General features: G+C 49.6%; 1 protein-coding gene across 7 annotated transcripts in view; it reads right to left on the reverse strand.

Annotated features, from left to right (window-relative positions):
* The window catches only part of Orp8 (Oxysterol-binding protein-related protein 8), a 90,189-nt gene that overhangs the window by 35,364 nt on the left and 40,766 nt on the right, over positions 1-14,059 (reverse strand). For 4 of the 7 annotated variants that reach the window (XM_077661913.1, XM_077661918.1, XM_077661914.1 and 1 more), the window contains 2 exons: positions 444-511; positions 8-97 (listed from right to left, as the gene is read on the reverse strand). In XM_077661913.1, coding sequence (XP_077518039.1) covers positions 8-97; positions 444-511 — 158 coding nt within the window. The remainder of the gene's footprint in view (positions 1-7; positions 98-443; positions 512-14,059) is intronic. The other 3 variants (XM_077661916.1, XM_077661919.1, XM_077661917.1) reach the window with 1 other exon arrangement.

Genomic DNA, 14,059 nt, shown 5'->3' on the forward strand with positions numbered 1-14,059 from the left:
CACTCACCTTGTACGATTCCCTCTTGGCGATTTTCGCAGACATTTGGGACGAGTCACCAGCCATGATATCCCCCTTAGAAAAGTCACAATTAGATTGCTGAAAATCCAGAAGTCGCCAGCAGAGAAAATATTTATGTTAATATTGAAGACATTTATACATTACATGCTACTGGTATAGCCGTTTTGTACATGATATTAGGTTCATAGCAATGAACCATCTACTTCTCTCAAAAGAAGAAATCAATCTCTTTCTAACTAAAACATCTACTTTTTCATATCCTTGTGAAAGCAGCTGGCTCTAATAAGCCACTTTCAGTGGGTTAAATGAAGCAGCACACAATCTCTCCTTAGGCGTATGAGCTATGAATGATAATGTTAGGGGGAAAAAAAGCAGAAATGCCCAAAGTAAGCCAAAAGTAATGAAAAGCAGATTTAAGGCTCACCTTTGGTGATAAAGATGTGGTACTCTGTGTGTCCGAGAGACGAGGTTCTTCCCCGCTAGCCTCAGGGCCTATACAGATGAAAGAAGAAAAAATTTACTGAGTGCGATGAACCCAGCACAGAAATATGAGACAGAACAGATGCACGAATGGACAATGCAATGGTCATCTGCACATGAATGCAAGCATAAGGAAGGAATCCACATATACAAGTCATCACAGAGACATGCTACCTCATCTTTACTAATGCACTCATCATACTAACGCATATATTGCCTCAGTGAAACATCTTGAAAGCTAAAAAATTTTGTGTACTTTTGCCTCAGGGCGTCTGTTGAGATTAATGAGTTGATAAAAAAGCACTTCAAGTGGGTGGTTGCCCAGCCCTCCTTTTTGCGAGTTGGCACATTCCCTTAACCTATCACTGATACACCTTCCCATCTGCAGAATGTACACAGATCACACAGGGTACTGGTCACATGCCAACCAGCCTAAATTAGTTTACTGAAGGCTTGGAAGACACAAAATTATCTCGTAATACTCCCAGCAAAATAGCAACAAAAGCATTCTGCAAGGAAAAAAAAAATTTGGAGGACGCTTTGGAGGCTTTAAGAGTGAGACCCGACAGCGAGACCCGACAGCGTGTTGCAGCCCTGCCAAGGAGTCCACGCAAGGGAACACCAACCCCCATTCTGTGCCGAGGACGCCGCCCATTGGACAATTTAAAGAAAGGACGCCTGTCTCACATACCTCTGTGGACACCTGAACCGGGCCATAAGGGAAGGAAATTGAAATGAAAATTGGTTTTAATGAAAGGAAATGACGCCTGTCTCACAGTTCTCACTGGACACTCATACCACGCCATTGAGGAAGGAAAATCCCTTCCCTTACTGTGCTGTTCAGGTGTCCACCTAGATGCACCATTTTTCTCTCCACGGGCTTTTCTGCAACATGAGCTCCTTAACGCTGTCATGTTAAAAACTAAGGAGAAGTCACTTTGTACAGATAACTAATATGTTCTCAAGAAGAACTGACATGTTCAAGAGATGTTAACAAGAAAAAACGTTTCTGTCATTCATTTCATCTTTCAACATACATATATTGTACTAGAATTTGTGTGGACCCTAAAACCAACAAGAAACAATGAAACTACAGCTGCACTAACTGGCACTTGAGTTGACCAAAAGAAACAAGTGCTTTTAAACATGTAACTTTACTACACAATTACTAAATACAAGTACCAAGGCAAAGCAAAGGAACTAGTTCCATGTCTTTGCTCGTAAATCCATGCACAGCAGCAGGAAACAGTAGTGATGATAAACATTATTATACAGATGCTAGTGAAGATGAATGATGACTGCACCCTTTCTTTAAAAAAAAGAGAAACCTTTAGGAACAGATTTTGCCGACCAAGCTCGTTTCTGTTTTGTAATGCCATGAAGAAGCGACAGTGAATTTTTAAGTTCTTAGCTGTAGAAAGCATCAATGGACTGCTTTTCGTAACCTTATTGTACGTTTTTGTGAATGCGTCTTCGGGTGCATGCACCGACTCCTGCCCTATGTTTGATGCCAACCGCCTCCAAATAAATAAGTTATTTGCTCGCCTTATGTTTTTGCTGTGCGTCATCATTTATTGCAATTTCTCATGCCTTTACAAAATAGAGGGGAACCACAAGCTCTAATAGCCATACGATGTATTCTCTCCCAGTGCATACAGCATATGAACTCTGTGCAAGCCAAGGCTATCCCAATCCAGTTACAGCGCTGAGAAATCTGAGTACAGCCTCACATAATGTGCTAAAATATATTGCACTGCATTAGGTTCTCCATGTTATTTATTACATTGCTGACCGTCTATAAGACACACATGCAGTCGCATTAAAATGCATTCAGCTGAAGGAGTAACCAGCTCTGAAGAAAGGGAGCAGCATTACACTACATATTTCTTTTTTAAATACATGCATGTTCAGCTGAACGCTACTGAAGGCTTTTGTTGCTTTTGCTATTATCACTAATGCCCCCAAAGAATGCCTACTGTAAATGTAACCATGCTGAACTGAGATTTAAGACATTATTTTTTAAATGGCCCTCATGTTACAACAGATGCCAATACTTTGGTATAGATGCACCTCTCTGCAAAGACTACTAATCAGTCTAAACATGAAAAACGTCTCACAGAACCTTCTGGAATGGCCAACAGCAAAAACAGCCCATCAGAGTCAGGAGAGACTCTTGCTACTGTGCAGCCTCTTCACAAGACTGTGTGTGGCATCCCAAGTAGGTTGCATGCAGGATATTCACACATGACCAAAAGCACATGAATTTAGACACAATACATCTGAGAAGAGCATTACATTCAACTCAAGCATGTCATGTGTGTTTTTGTGTCAGTCCTTCAAAAAAAAGCACTGAATTTATTTTCATTGCAAAAGATAAAATGGTTTGTCTAGTTCAAAGCTCGTTGACCAAAATTATGAAGTGTACAGGTCACACACGCTGACCAGAACCACAATCAAGGATAAGTGCATAGCAACTACATATGGGAGAGTGGAAACTACACATGAATCAGCAGATAAACAGCATGCAAGCTGAAATAGTTTGGAGCAGTACTACCAAAAGCAAAGTGCCAAGTGAAGCATGTGCTCAATGTTTACAAATCTGTCATTTCATACAGCTACAGCTACCAGTCCTGCCATCAATAAAGTAATGCAAAATGAGAAAACAATAGCACAAGAGAAGTGCATTAAAGGTAGTATTCGACAGTGGACATAACCCAAAAGTACACAACTATGGTATATCCAATTCTTACTGAAAGTAAAGCTTAAACAAGTCAGTCAAATCCAGCCAGCACAAAACAAGCTTATCTGTTCGAGGTTTGTCGCCACGCAAGCAATGAACACGCGTTAACATCCTTACGACATTCAGCCTAATGCAGCACTGCATTAAACTGTGAGGAAAAAAGGTGTTCAAGCGCAAAAGCACACAACGGCCGAGCACCAGGCGCCATCAGCGACACGGTCTCCCGATAGCCACGGGAAGGTTCTCGCAGCACACGAAGCGCACGGGCGCCAGGACCCCGACCAACCACTTCTACACACGCAGACATGCACACACACACACACACCTCGGGCGGACGCATAGCCGCCTCCAACTATGCACGTGGGTCGCTTGGCGATCTTGTGCTCACTCGAACCCCGCTTCATGATCGAGCTACACGGAGCAGGCAAGGGCCGCCGTCGCAGCAGCCGCCACCGCACTCGGAAGTCAGCGGCAGGCCTAGCGCGCCCAGGCAAGCGCCGACGCGCCCCCTTCTCTCCCTAAATCCCCCGCCTCCGGATCCCTGTTTATCCGGCCGCTCCTCCTCCTCCCGCGAGTGGGGGCAGCATCCATGAGCCGCATCCCTCAAACAGGAGGATTCATCCGCCCTCTCTCCCTCGCGGCACCCCGGCCGCAAAGAGCCGCTCGCGACAGAAAGCGAACCGACCGCGTGAGCTCCAGCGATCGCCGCTAGGAGGAGCCACTGTTCATCCTTCCGCTGCCCGCGGCGCAATCGTCTGCAGCTCGGCGAGTGACGACGGGCGCAGTAGCGTAGTAGATGCCGCACCCCCCTCGCCCTTAATGCGCCCGGACACAATTATCGACACTGGCCCAGCTCTGGCGTGCGCCCGCACCAATTAAAGCAGAGAAACCCGAGTGACCCACTGACACCGCCCGGTCGGCCGCGCTGTCGGAGTGGAAACAGTTGGGAAAACAAGCACTTTTTCAACAAAGGATACATGATTGATAACTATGTCGCGCTTCTTTCTCACAAGGGGCAGTGGCGAACCAAAGCGATATCATGGCATAATTTGCAAGACCTCTCTAGAAAAAAATCGATAATTAGGTAATTAAATAAACAAGTCGCACCCGAAACAGAAAGGATCATATGCAAGACTCGCGGGTTAATCGACAAAACACCATGGCAAGGCGCACGACAGTGTGAACAGTCTAATACAAACACTTAACACAAGCAAAAAAAAACAGAGACTAATTAACTTACAGTCACCACATTCACGAATGCACTGAGGCTGGGATAACGTATCGGTGCCATGACCAACTGCGCGGCGTCTTGTTCGTCGATGCAGCATGCAACAGCATAGCCTTCCCATATTCAATCGACAGGTGCGCAACGAAAACATTCTTTCCTATTCATGTATTCATACTTTCTGTTTCTTTCTTCGCGTGCCAAAGTAGAGTGTTCGAGCTCGGCACACGCTACAACAGCTGGCATCACAGCAGCTGCTGGGGTAAGGACGTCACGTAACGTCACCAAGCCGTTCGCGCAGGCGCACAGCGGCAAGTCCGAGCACTAAAAGACAAAACGGAGCGCGGCGGCAGCAACGAATGCTTCCGGTATCAAAGCCAACTCCATCGGCATCGAAGTCAACTCGCAAAATCTGAGCGAGCGCGCCTGGACGGCAAAACGCAAGCCGCACGCGCACTCTCACCTGGGCGGCGCGAGGGGAAAAGAAATGAGAAAGAAAGCAGCCAAGCCTCCGGAAAACTGAGCTCCGACGAAGCATCCCGCCGGTCGGAGCAACTTCTTCGCGGCAGCGCCCTTTCGTCTTGGAGTCGATACGCCTCAAAATACGTCCCGGGATGCGTGGCGAGCGCGCCACGGAAGGCGACATTCCTAGAAGTAGCGTCGCTCCACTGCAGAGCTTAAAATGTCGAGCTTACACACAGACACACTCACCGCCGCTTACGGGCAACGACACCTCCCCCCGCAGGCGGCCAGGGCAAGATGCGAGGTTCGCGCGCAAAGCCAGCCGCTTCCCGGTACAAAAGCCAGAGAGCGGCGAGTCTTTGTCGTCTGCTCCCCGAGGCGCCGATCGCCGCCAGGTAGCGCGGCGATGACAGAGGGCCGCGAGCCACGTATAGTATGGAGTTTCCATGCACCGTTATTACCGCGAGGCACTCTATAGGGAGTCGCGCGGGGCGCAAAAAAAAAAAATGCGCAAGAAAAGATAAGCACGAGGTACACGCTCGCTAGAGCTTTCAAATTTTGGAGCCAGATTCCAATTTTTCTCTCGGACTGGCTCCGAGCATTGTTATTATTATTACTTCTTTTTTTTTTTTTTACCCTCCGCCGCCAAGGCCCGCGCGCGGCCCGGAGGCAGATATATCGCAAGCAAAACAAGAAGAGCGAATGGAACTGAGCCCTCAAAAATAAACGCTCCCTCTTCTTTTCCGACTCCGCAGCCCCTCTCACTTCGCCGTGCTCGCCGCTTCGGGAAAGCACGCGAATTCGACGACCAAAAGGGCGAAAAGGGTAAACGCGAGGCAGAGAATACAAACAAAAATTAGAGCTGCGCACATGGATACTTGGCACTCTCCGGTGAAAGATGGAACGGGAGCTCGAGAGAAAGGAAGACAGAGGCAGCGCGGCTGCGTTCGAGCCTGTGACACACTAGTGTGTGTGTGTGCACGAAGCGGAGGCGAAAGCAAAAGAACGCGCAGAAAGCGAAAGCAGAACTGACCCACAAGTCGCTGAGGGGGCGCGCACGCATCGACAGCGCCGCGCATGCGCAGTCGTCGTAGTCTGCTTCGTCGCCGCCCGATGGGCCGGATGGGGAGGGGGGGGGGGGGGGGGGCAAGGGCAGAACAAAGCATAGGGGGGGGGGGGGGGGGTGCTCAAAGCTGCGCTATGGGGGAAGAAATTATCCCGCGCCGACTCTCCAGTGTTGGTTGTTCCTCCCGCGTTGCGCCAGCAAGCGCTCGCGCCACGGCCGACGTTTGTTCGACCGCGCTCCAGCCTTGAACTTTTTCATTTTCTTTTTTTCCAGACCAGGGTAGGCGGAAGACACGATTTTCAATTTAAACGCGAAGGCCGAAGGAACAGCTGGAGACGAAAGCGAGCAGCAACGACAGTAGCGACGAGGACATTGATAGCCCCGACGTTTATACGAATTGCGATGCACTGTTTATTTCGGCCACGCGGCGGGTACGCATCGTGCCCTGCTTATTGCTTTTATTTCCGAGGCAAATATAGGGAGAGGGTTTTGAATTGAAAACTGTGCGACAAATAACCTTACATCCGCGGAATAAAAAAAAAAAGAACTCGAGGCACTGGCGATTTTAGCTGTTTTTTTTCTCCTCAGTCCGACAAATTTCGAAACCGCAGAAGTGCGATTCGTATTACGCGGGCATTGTAGAAAGTCGGCTTTAGCGCACACTGCCTGGAATAAGAAAGAAACAAGCTAGAGACAAAAATAAAACTCTTCGTTTCAACTTTTTGTCTGAACAAGCTCAACAGAAACCGGCGCCCTCATTCGAGTCTTACTTTCTTGTTATTCCCTTCGTTTCGTTGTAAAACCCCAGATGAAAGAGCAGAAAAAAAAAAAAAAGTCTCGCAAGAGGGGCTTCACATTACGCACAAGATGCATGCAGAGAAGCGCGCTTGCGGGTATCAGACATCGGCCGCGTTTATTTCATGGTTGTATTTGTGTTTCCTGCGCTATTCATCTGCTCGATAATAACCTGAAACGTAAACACTCCCTCCCCTCCTTCCACCGCATATTTTATTTACGCTACATTTACTTCGAACACCCATCACGGCACCCAATGCTTACTCAGCATAGCCTAACCCGCAAAACGTCTATGGAAGTAAAGCGAGACAGAAAAATAAAAGTTATCCGAGGCCTTCTAGGCAGCGTACACGTGAACACGATTGCAAAATAACAGCGGCCAACATGAAGTAGGTTAGAAGGTAGCTGCAACATTGCAATGCCCGAAAGAGCGAGCGAACGCAGTGACGCAAAAACGCGAGTCAGAAGGGAACGAAATCGAACAACGCGATTATGCATGCAGAAAGCACGCGCGCGCGAACAGCCCCACTTTGAATATTCAAAGTTTACACTTTACTTTCGACATAAGGCGCAATCCAAGGACCGTGCGCGTCATAGAAAAGAAAAGACAACCTTCCGCCTTCCTCGAAGAGACCGGAGATTCGAACATGCTAATACCGCATCGGCAGGGCGGCGCTAATTGCTAATGCGAACAGGCGGTGTGTCCCTACTTTGCTTGTGCCCGGGAGATTTCGCAAGGGAGAATAACGATCGATGAGGCCCAGGAAGGAAATACGGTAACGAATACAGAATTGCGCTTTAAAATGGCATCGAGTTCATTCCGCTATACAAGGACGCTATGCGCCTTGCCCAGATATCACATAGACCAGGGAAACAGGGGACGAATTGAAGTTTGCCTGCATCGCCAAATTACCGATTTCTAAAGGCAGATACGCTAATTTCACTAAAAAGTGGAGCTTAAGACAGTTTTTTTTTTTAAGTACGCATCCTTGAGGCTAGGCTACACGATCGATTAGGATCACCGCTCAGGAAATCAGGAAACGGTGATCGCGGAGCCCTTTCCGGCCGTGACATCACGAGTTTGAAGCTAGAGGCGAGAGAAATTTTTTAATACAATTTTCTCGTCAATACATGCGTCTTCCGCTGCCTGACAAACGTCAACATAGCCAGAAAGAGGCACAGAAACGATTCTTACTACGAATGAAAATTGAATGGAGTCATGCTCAGTGTCGCTTTAGACGTGGGTGGAGTTTCAATCTTATTGTTCGTCTACAACCGTATATTTAAATGCGCTGCGTAGCCATGTTCCATGTTAGTGATGCATTAAAGCTTTTTCTTACGATGCGTTATCCTGCTGCCATGTTCCGAGTGCCAGTTATACGCTGTTGATCGCTCTATTCTAATGCTTCACGGGCGCTGTTGGGTAACTGCAATAAATAACTACTATAGTACATATATTACACCTTCCCGAACCGCGTCTCTTGGCGCCCGTGTTGTCTGCTCGCATGAGCAGGAAAGCAGACAACGCGAAAAACTTGCAGCGTTTAAAACCGTGTCTGCAAACCTTCTCTTACGGCGCGGTTCAGGTGTCCAACGATATATGAGACAGATACTGCGCCATTTTCCTTTCCCCAAAAACCAATTAATAATTAATAATTAAAACTGGGGGGAGGCTACCGTAGTCGCGTTCAGGCGTTGAGCGAGCTGGTGACAGAAGCGACGTACAAGCGAAGTCAAAACATAAAACCGTACTCTACGAAGCACTTTCCGGCACAGCTTTCGTGCCGTTCATTCAGACGAGTTTGTAAAGAGATGCAGGTGCTGAGGAATAGCCGGCTGCTGTTCCCTCACGTTAATAGAGAGCTATAGAATAGGGTGACCCTATCGCTCAAGGTGATCGGGGAACAGCGGGTCGCCAGTGCGCATGCGCAGAAGCCAAACGCGCACTGGGTCGTTGGGTTAGCGCTCGCGGTAAATGAATGGCGCATGAAACTTATTTCTCTCAAGATGCCCGCACCACAATACTTGAGCGGTAAAACGCCTCAAATTTTATAATTCCTTCTGGAGTTGGACAGCTACTTAGGGTTAGCGAGCACGGGTTGTTTGGGCATCATGAAGATGCGACGTCTGAAGGCGCGGGATATTCAAACAGTTGACGTTGCTCTTTTAAAATAAACAGGTCACGAACTAAGGAGCTTCACGTAATACTTTGTTGTAGTTATTTATTTGCTTACGCGGGAAGTGCAAAGAAAATCAAATTCGGCAGATTTGCAATTGAGAGTCACTTAAAAGCCGAAATGGCGCTGCGAGCGTCTAATGTATAATCCAGATGCGGTCGACCCGATCGCAAGGCCGCCTGTACGCGGCGCGAATAGGGGGGGCGGGGGGGGGGGGGGGGGGGGGGGGGGGGGGCTCAAAGTTTGGGTTCCCTAAGCTAAAACTCCCTAATAAGAGCACGAGATCGGCGATAAACCGGACGTCGAAAGGAATACATGGATACTACAGTATCGACAAAGTCGACGCCCACATGAAGAGAGGTATAAACTCGGCGCGCAAAGACACTGCTCACAACTGTGATGTGCGCCAACGGGAGTGACGAACGCGGTGTCACCAACCGGGCCATGCGACTGCGCGACAGCGGCGGAGTGCTGCAGAGCTGAAGAAACCACGGCACTGAACAGAAAGCAGTAAAAAGGAAGTTGTCCTCTAGAACACTCCTTTTTATAAAAGGGAGTGGCTCTAGAGGACAGCTTACTCCCCATTTACTCCCATTTAAGAGGTTTCGCGTTTAGGTTTATGGGGGTTTAACGTCCCAAAGTGACTCAGGTAATGAGAGACACCGTAGTGAAGGGCTCCGGAAATTTCGACCACCAGGGGTTCTTTAACGTGCACTGACATCGCACAGCACACGGGCGCCTTAGCGTTTTGCCTCCATCAAAATTCGACTGCCGCGGCCGGGATCGAACCCGCGTCCTTCGGGCCAGCAGCCGAGCGCCACAACCACTGAGCCACCGCGGCGGCTAGGTTTCGCGTTTAGAGTGTACCCAGCGCTCAAATGAGGTATGTATTTTTCCCCGCGCGCACACACAGTCAGCTGACGCAACCGAGTGTCTGGAATCGCACGGAAGCAGCTATGGGGAGTGGCTGCGGCCAATGGTTGACGCGAGCGGAGATTTTCAAATGTTCCCAGGCGATCACTGTCACTATCTCATTCAATGCCACGGACCATGCAGAAGCGCTTGACACGGAGTACAGAATGACTGGAGAGCACCAGGACAACGTGACGCCGCTACAGACAGGGAAAAGGAGGAGGGGGAATACAGACGACCCGCGCAACAACACGAAATCCACTCGTGAATGACGAATGTGAAGGATGCAGCCGCTGCAAGACATTCCAAAGCCATGGAGACGAACCCGAAAGGTCGCACGAACAACACTACCTCGGCGCGCGAAGGAATACTCGCTCTGCACACAGCACATGCGCAGCGCTGCATCTGAAAATAACGGCAAACCCGAGAGAGAAAAAAAAAAATGAAGAGAAGGAGTTGTCGCATATAGACGGCACACAACGTGCTTCCCGGCAGCGCACATAATTTAAGCTATACATAGTCGGCGACATTCGCAACGCCGGGTCTCCTGCCGTGTGAGTTTGTTTGCGCACACACGGAGAGGGGGAAAAAAAAAGAAAGGTCGACTCGTATCGATTCCGCAGCCCACGCGCGCATCGCGGGAGACGAAGACGCAGGCAGCAGCGACCGACTACATCCGCCGCGTTGCGCAAGCGCGCGCCGACGGTTGCCGAATTCGGACGCAGAGTCGCGTTCAGCACGACCTGCAACACACGCCGGCGGTGACTGCAGCGCCGTCTGCGCTTCGCACCCTCGTCGGAAGCCGGACCCTTTCGAATGGCACCGAGAGGTGCGTAACTTTACACCCCCACCGGGCTCTCACTGCTCTGTGAAGAAAGAAGCTCCGGTCACCCTTTGTGTGTTGCAAGTAACATTAAGCGCGGCTGTACTTCGACCTGAAGAAGAAAAAAAAGGGGGGGGGGGGTGGGGGGGATAAACACTTTAAGATGGAGGGGAACCAGCCCTCAAACGGCTGCATGTGTCCGTTGCTGCTGTTCCCTCAAAACAATCACAAATGCGATTGGTCGACACACTATCGAACCACTGCATTAACACACAGCTCGGACGCTGCACCACGTCGAACTAACACCCGAAGTTTACATCGAACGCTGCGGTGACTCAACGAGCCCCACCACTCGCGCTCTACCTGGCATGCCCAACATTCAAGCAACGCCTGGAAGGTGGCCGCTGGCAGCAAGCTAGTTGCAGTACGGTTATGCGGAAAAGCGACCTTTACGTTCTCTTTCTTGGAGGCGGTGGTGGAGGGGGGTTATCGGGAGGGCATGCGAAGCGATAGGCCAATTCTGATTAATAGAATACGAATATCCGGAGGAAGAAAGAAAAGTTAAAAACCGAGTCGAACACCCAATAATCCACTATTCTAAAAATTGAAAAAGTGAAGCACGACGGTAGGAGAGTAAACACACCTGGCAAATATCTTTCAAAAACACCCAGTAACGTTGACAGGAGGCGTAAATATATAAGCTTCAGCGAAGAGGGCTTCTATTTCTGTCACCATGACAAGAATGATGCAAAACAGGCTCTCACAGCACACGACTACAAACTGCACGCAGAAAGTCCGAACTGTAGCGCGTTAAGACAGCTGCACACAACGAGTGTGTGCTCGAAATGGGAACAATCGCACCCCCTAAACATCCCTCCGCCGAACGAGCTCCACAATGAGAAGGGCCCATAAACGCGCCGCGTAACGACTGCATTACGTCCGAGAAGAAATACTCGCATGCAAAAATTTTCCAATTTAACACGAACAAGAAACACACTATTAGCGCCCGCAATACGGGACATTCACATGCCCTCCACATTTTGGAAGAGATTAACGAGGCTTCCCTGCGTGTCCCGTACGCCGGGCCCTCGGATTACCCCACAGGCGACACTTAATCCGGGCCTGATGAGAAGGAGCGTTAATCGAAAAGTGGAATACCTGATTTCCAGCGTCCAGTGCCGACGAAGTTGGAGCTGGATGAGCCATGTTACAGAGATTGCTTCGCGCTTAATGAAACCAGCATCACGGTGTAAGTTACAAAATAACAGAGACAAAACAAGATCCAATTAAAAGAGCATTTTTTTTTTCGCACGCCTTCAGCAATGCGTCCTGTTTACTTACATTGGTGCTGCTTCATTTCCGGTTTCTCCGTCCCTCAAGTTCCCGCCTAGCCCTTCTAAGTACATTCGTTTGACGGCTAAATGGTTAATGATGTTTCAAGCGTCACAGAAACACTCAACAGGGGGCTAGATCGACTATATATATCAAGCACCTTAAAGGAAGACAGTGACTGGAACTCTAAAAGGCTGGCTACGGTAGCTTACGGTACGACAAAAGAACTCCCGCAGAAAAAAAAAAGGGGGGGGGGGGGGTTACCTCAAAGCAGCACAGTGGCTATGACGCACGACGTAATGGAGAGGCTCTGCATCATTTGGCGCAGCCTGCGCTTCGCTAACGTGCGCCGAAACATCGGTACGCGATGCTACCGTTGCGGGACTTGTGCTCAGAAGACGAACCCACCGAACGCCAAAGCCGCTCAGCTCCTTCCCTACACGACCCCGATCAAACGCCACGCGACGACCCAGTGATCGGTGATGCGCACAGTGGCTTTATCTGTTGAAAGATTAGCCTCATCGGCTCCCTTTTGTTTTTTTAACGCGATAGCGTTAAAGGACTCGTTGTCCAGAAAATCTGGCGTCAACGGTGTCGGCGTTGTGAGCAAAAAATCACGAGCACCACTCTGACAGGCGGTGCCCAGAGAGCAACATAGGAGGCAGGTGGGCTACCTAGGTCAGTCATGTGACCTTGCGGCGTCATCAAATACTCGCATACTCTTCGCGCTGAGACCTTTTGTCAAAATGAGCCCAACTGTCCACGCCATATCAGCAATCGCTTATTTGCTACCTCGAAGCGAAGGCGAGAAAAGGTATCAAAGCAGTCCGGATAGGTTTAAAATTCAGCAGAAAAAAAAAAGAAAGACCCGTTCCGCAACAGTCGCGCCTTAATTATCTTTTAAAGCTCCGTCCATAAAACTGTCATCCACCCATCGACATAGCCTTCGTTTTTGTTGTTGTTTTTTTTCTGCCCCGGACACCGCGGGAGTCCTTCGACGCGATCGGCATAAATGAGGCACCCCGCTGCGTGCTCTCTCGTGCATGGGTGCTCCCTGAACCCGACCCACTTTTAAAGGCCGGTCATTACCGGGAATTCGAGACAGCGCCCAACTGCAGTACCACTAAGCCTAGCGGCCTGTGCACGTTCCGCTGTGCATCCACTCGATCACTTTCTCTCTTACGTCACGGATGACGTCAACGAGCTATTTTTCAATGTCCAAAGCCATGCGACAAGTGGTATAGCAGCCAAGGGGAACCAGGAACGCCTGTCCGGAGTTTACGGTAATGTTTAACGCGCCTTTCGCACCCATGCACCGCACCGTCGCCGGCAAAGCTTCCGTTTAAAGTAGATGAATACGAAAGCAATAACAAAATACCAGAATGTCGTACCAGTTAAGCAGAGGCTAAGGTGCGTCAGGGCAAGTAATCAACGCCTTGACGCCCGCAATGTGACAACGACAGAGGCGTCCTTCTCGCGCAACGGGGTCGAAATATAAAGTTCGAACCCAAAGCGGTCGGCGATCTGCTGCTGACAGGCACCATCTGCGCATGCGCAAGATGCGTGACGTGCGGGCGCACACCTTTCACTGCGCAGACGCAGTTTGGTACTCCCCTGAGCGGAAGACGGCCGTGGAAAGCAGATCTCCCTAATGTAATGCCCACTCGCCCTCCCTGAGCCGAGACTGACATAAATGCGGCAACCGCTTGTGGGTAACACTTATTGCATACGGGTGTGATTGGCGGCTACATGTCACGTGACGCTTTCTGTTGTGCCCGCCATCACTAACGCGCCACTCCCGATGTATACCTCCCTAACTCAACGAATGAGGGCTATTGTAGACCAATGGAACTAACTGAATGTCGTGACCCACCGCGGTGGCTCAGTGGTTAGGGCGCTCGACTACTGATCCGGAGTTCCCGGGTTCGAACCCGACCGCGGCGGCTGCGTTTCTATGGAGACAAAACGCTAAGGCGCCCGTGTGCTCTGCGATGTCAGTGCACGTTAAAGATCCCCAGGTGGTCGAAA

The sequence above is a fragment of the Amblyomma americanum genome, chromosome 4 (assembly GCF_052857255.1).
Source record: "Amblyomma americanum isolate KBUSLIRL-KWMA chromosome 4, ASM5285725v1, whole genome shotgun sequence".
NCBI classification, from domain to species: domain Eukaryota; kingdom Metazoa; phylum Arthropoda; class Arachnida; order Ixodida; family Ixodidae; genus Amblyomma; species Amblyomma americanum.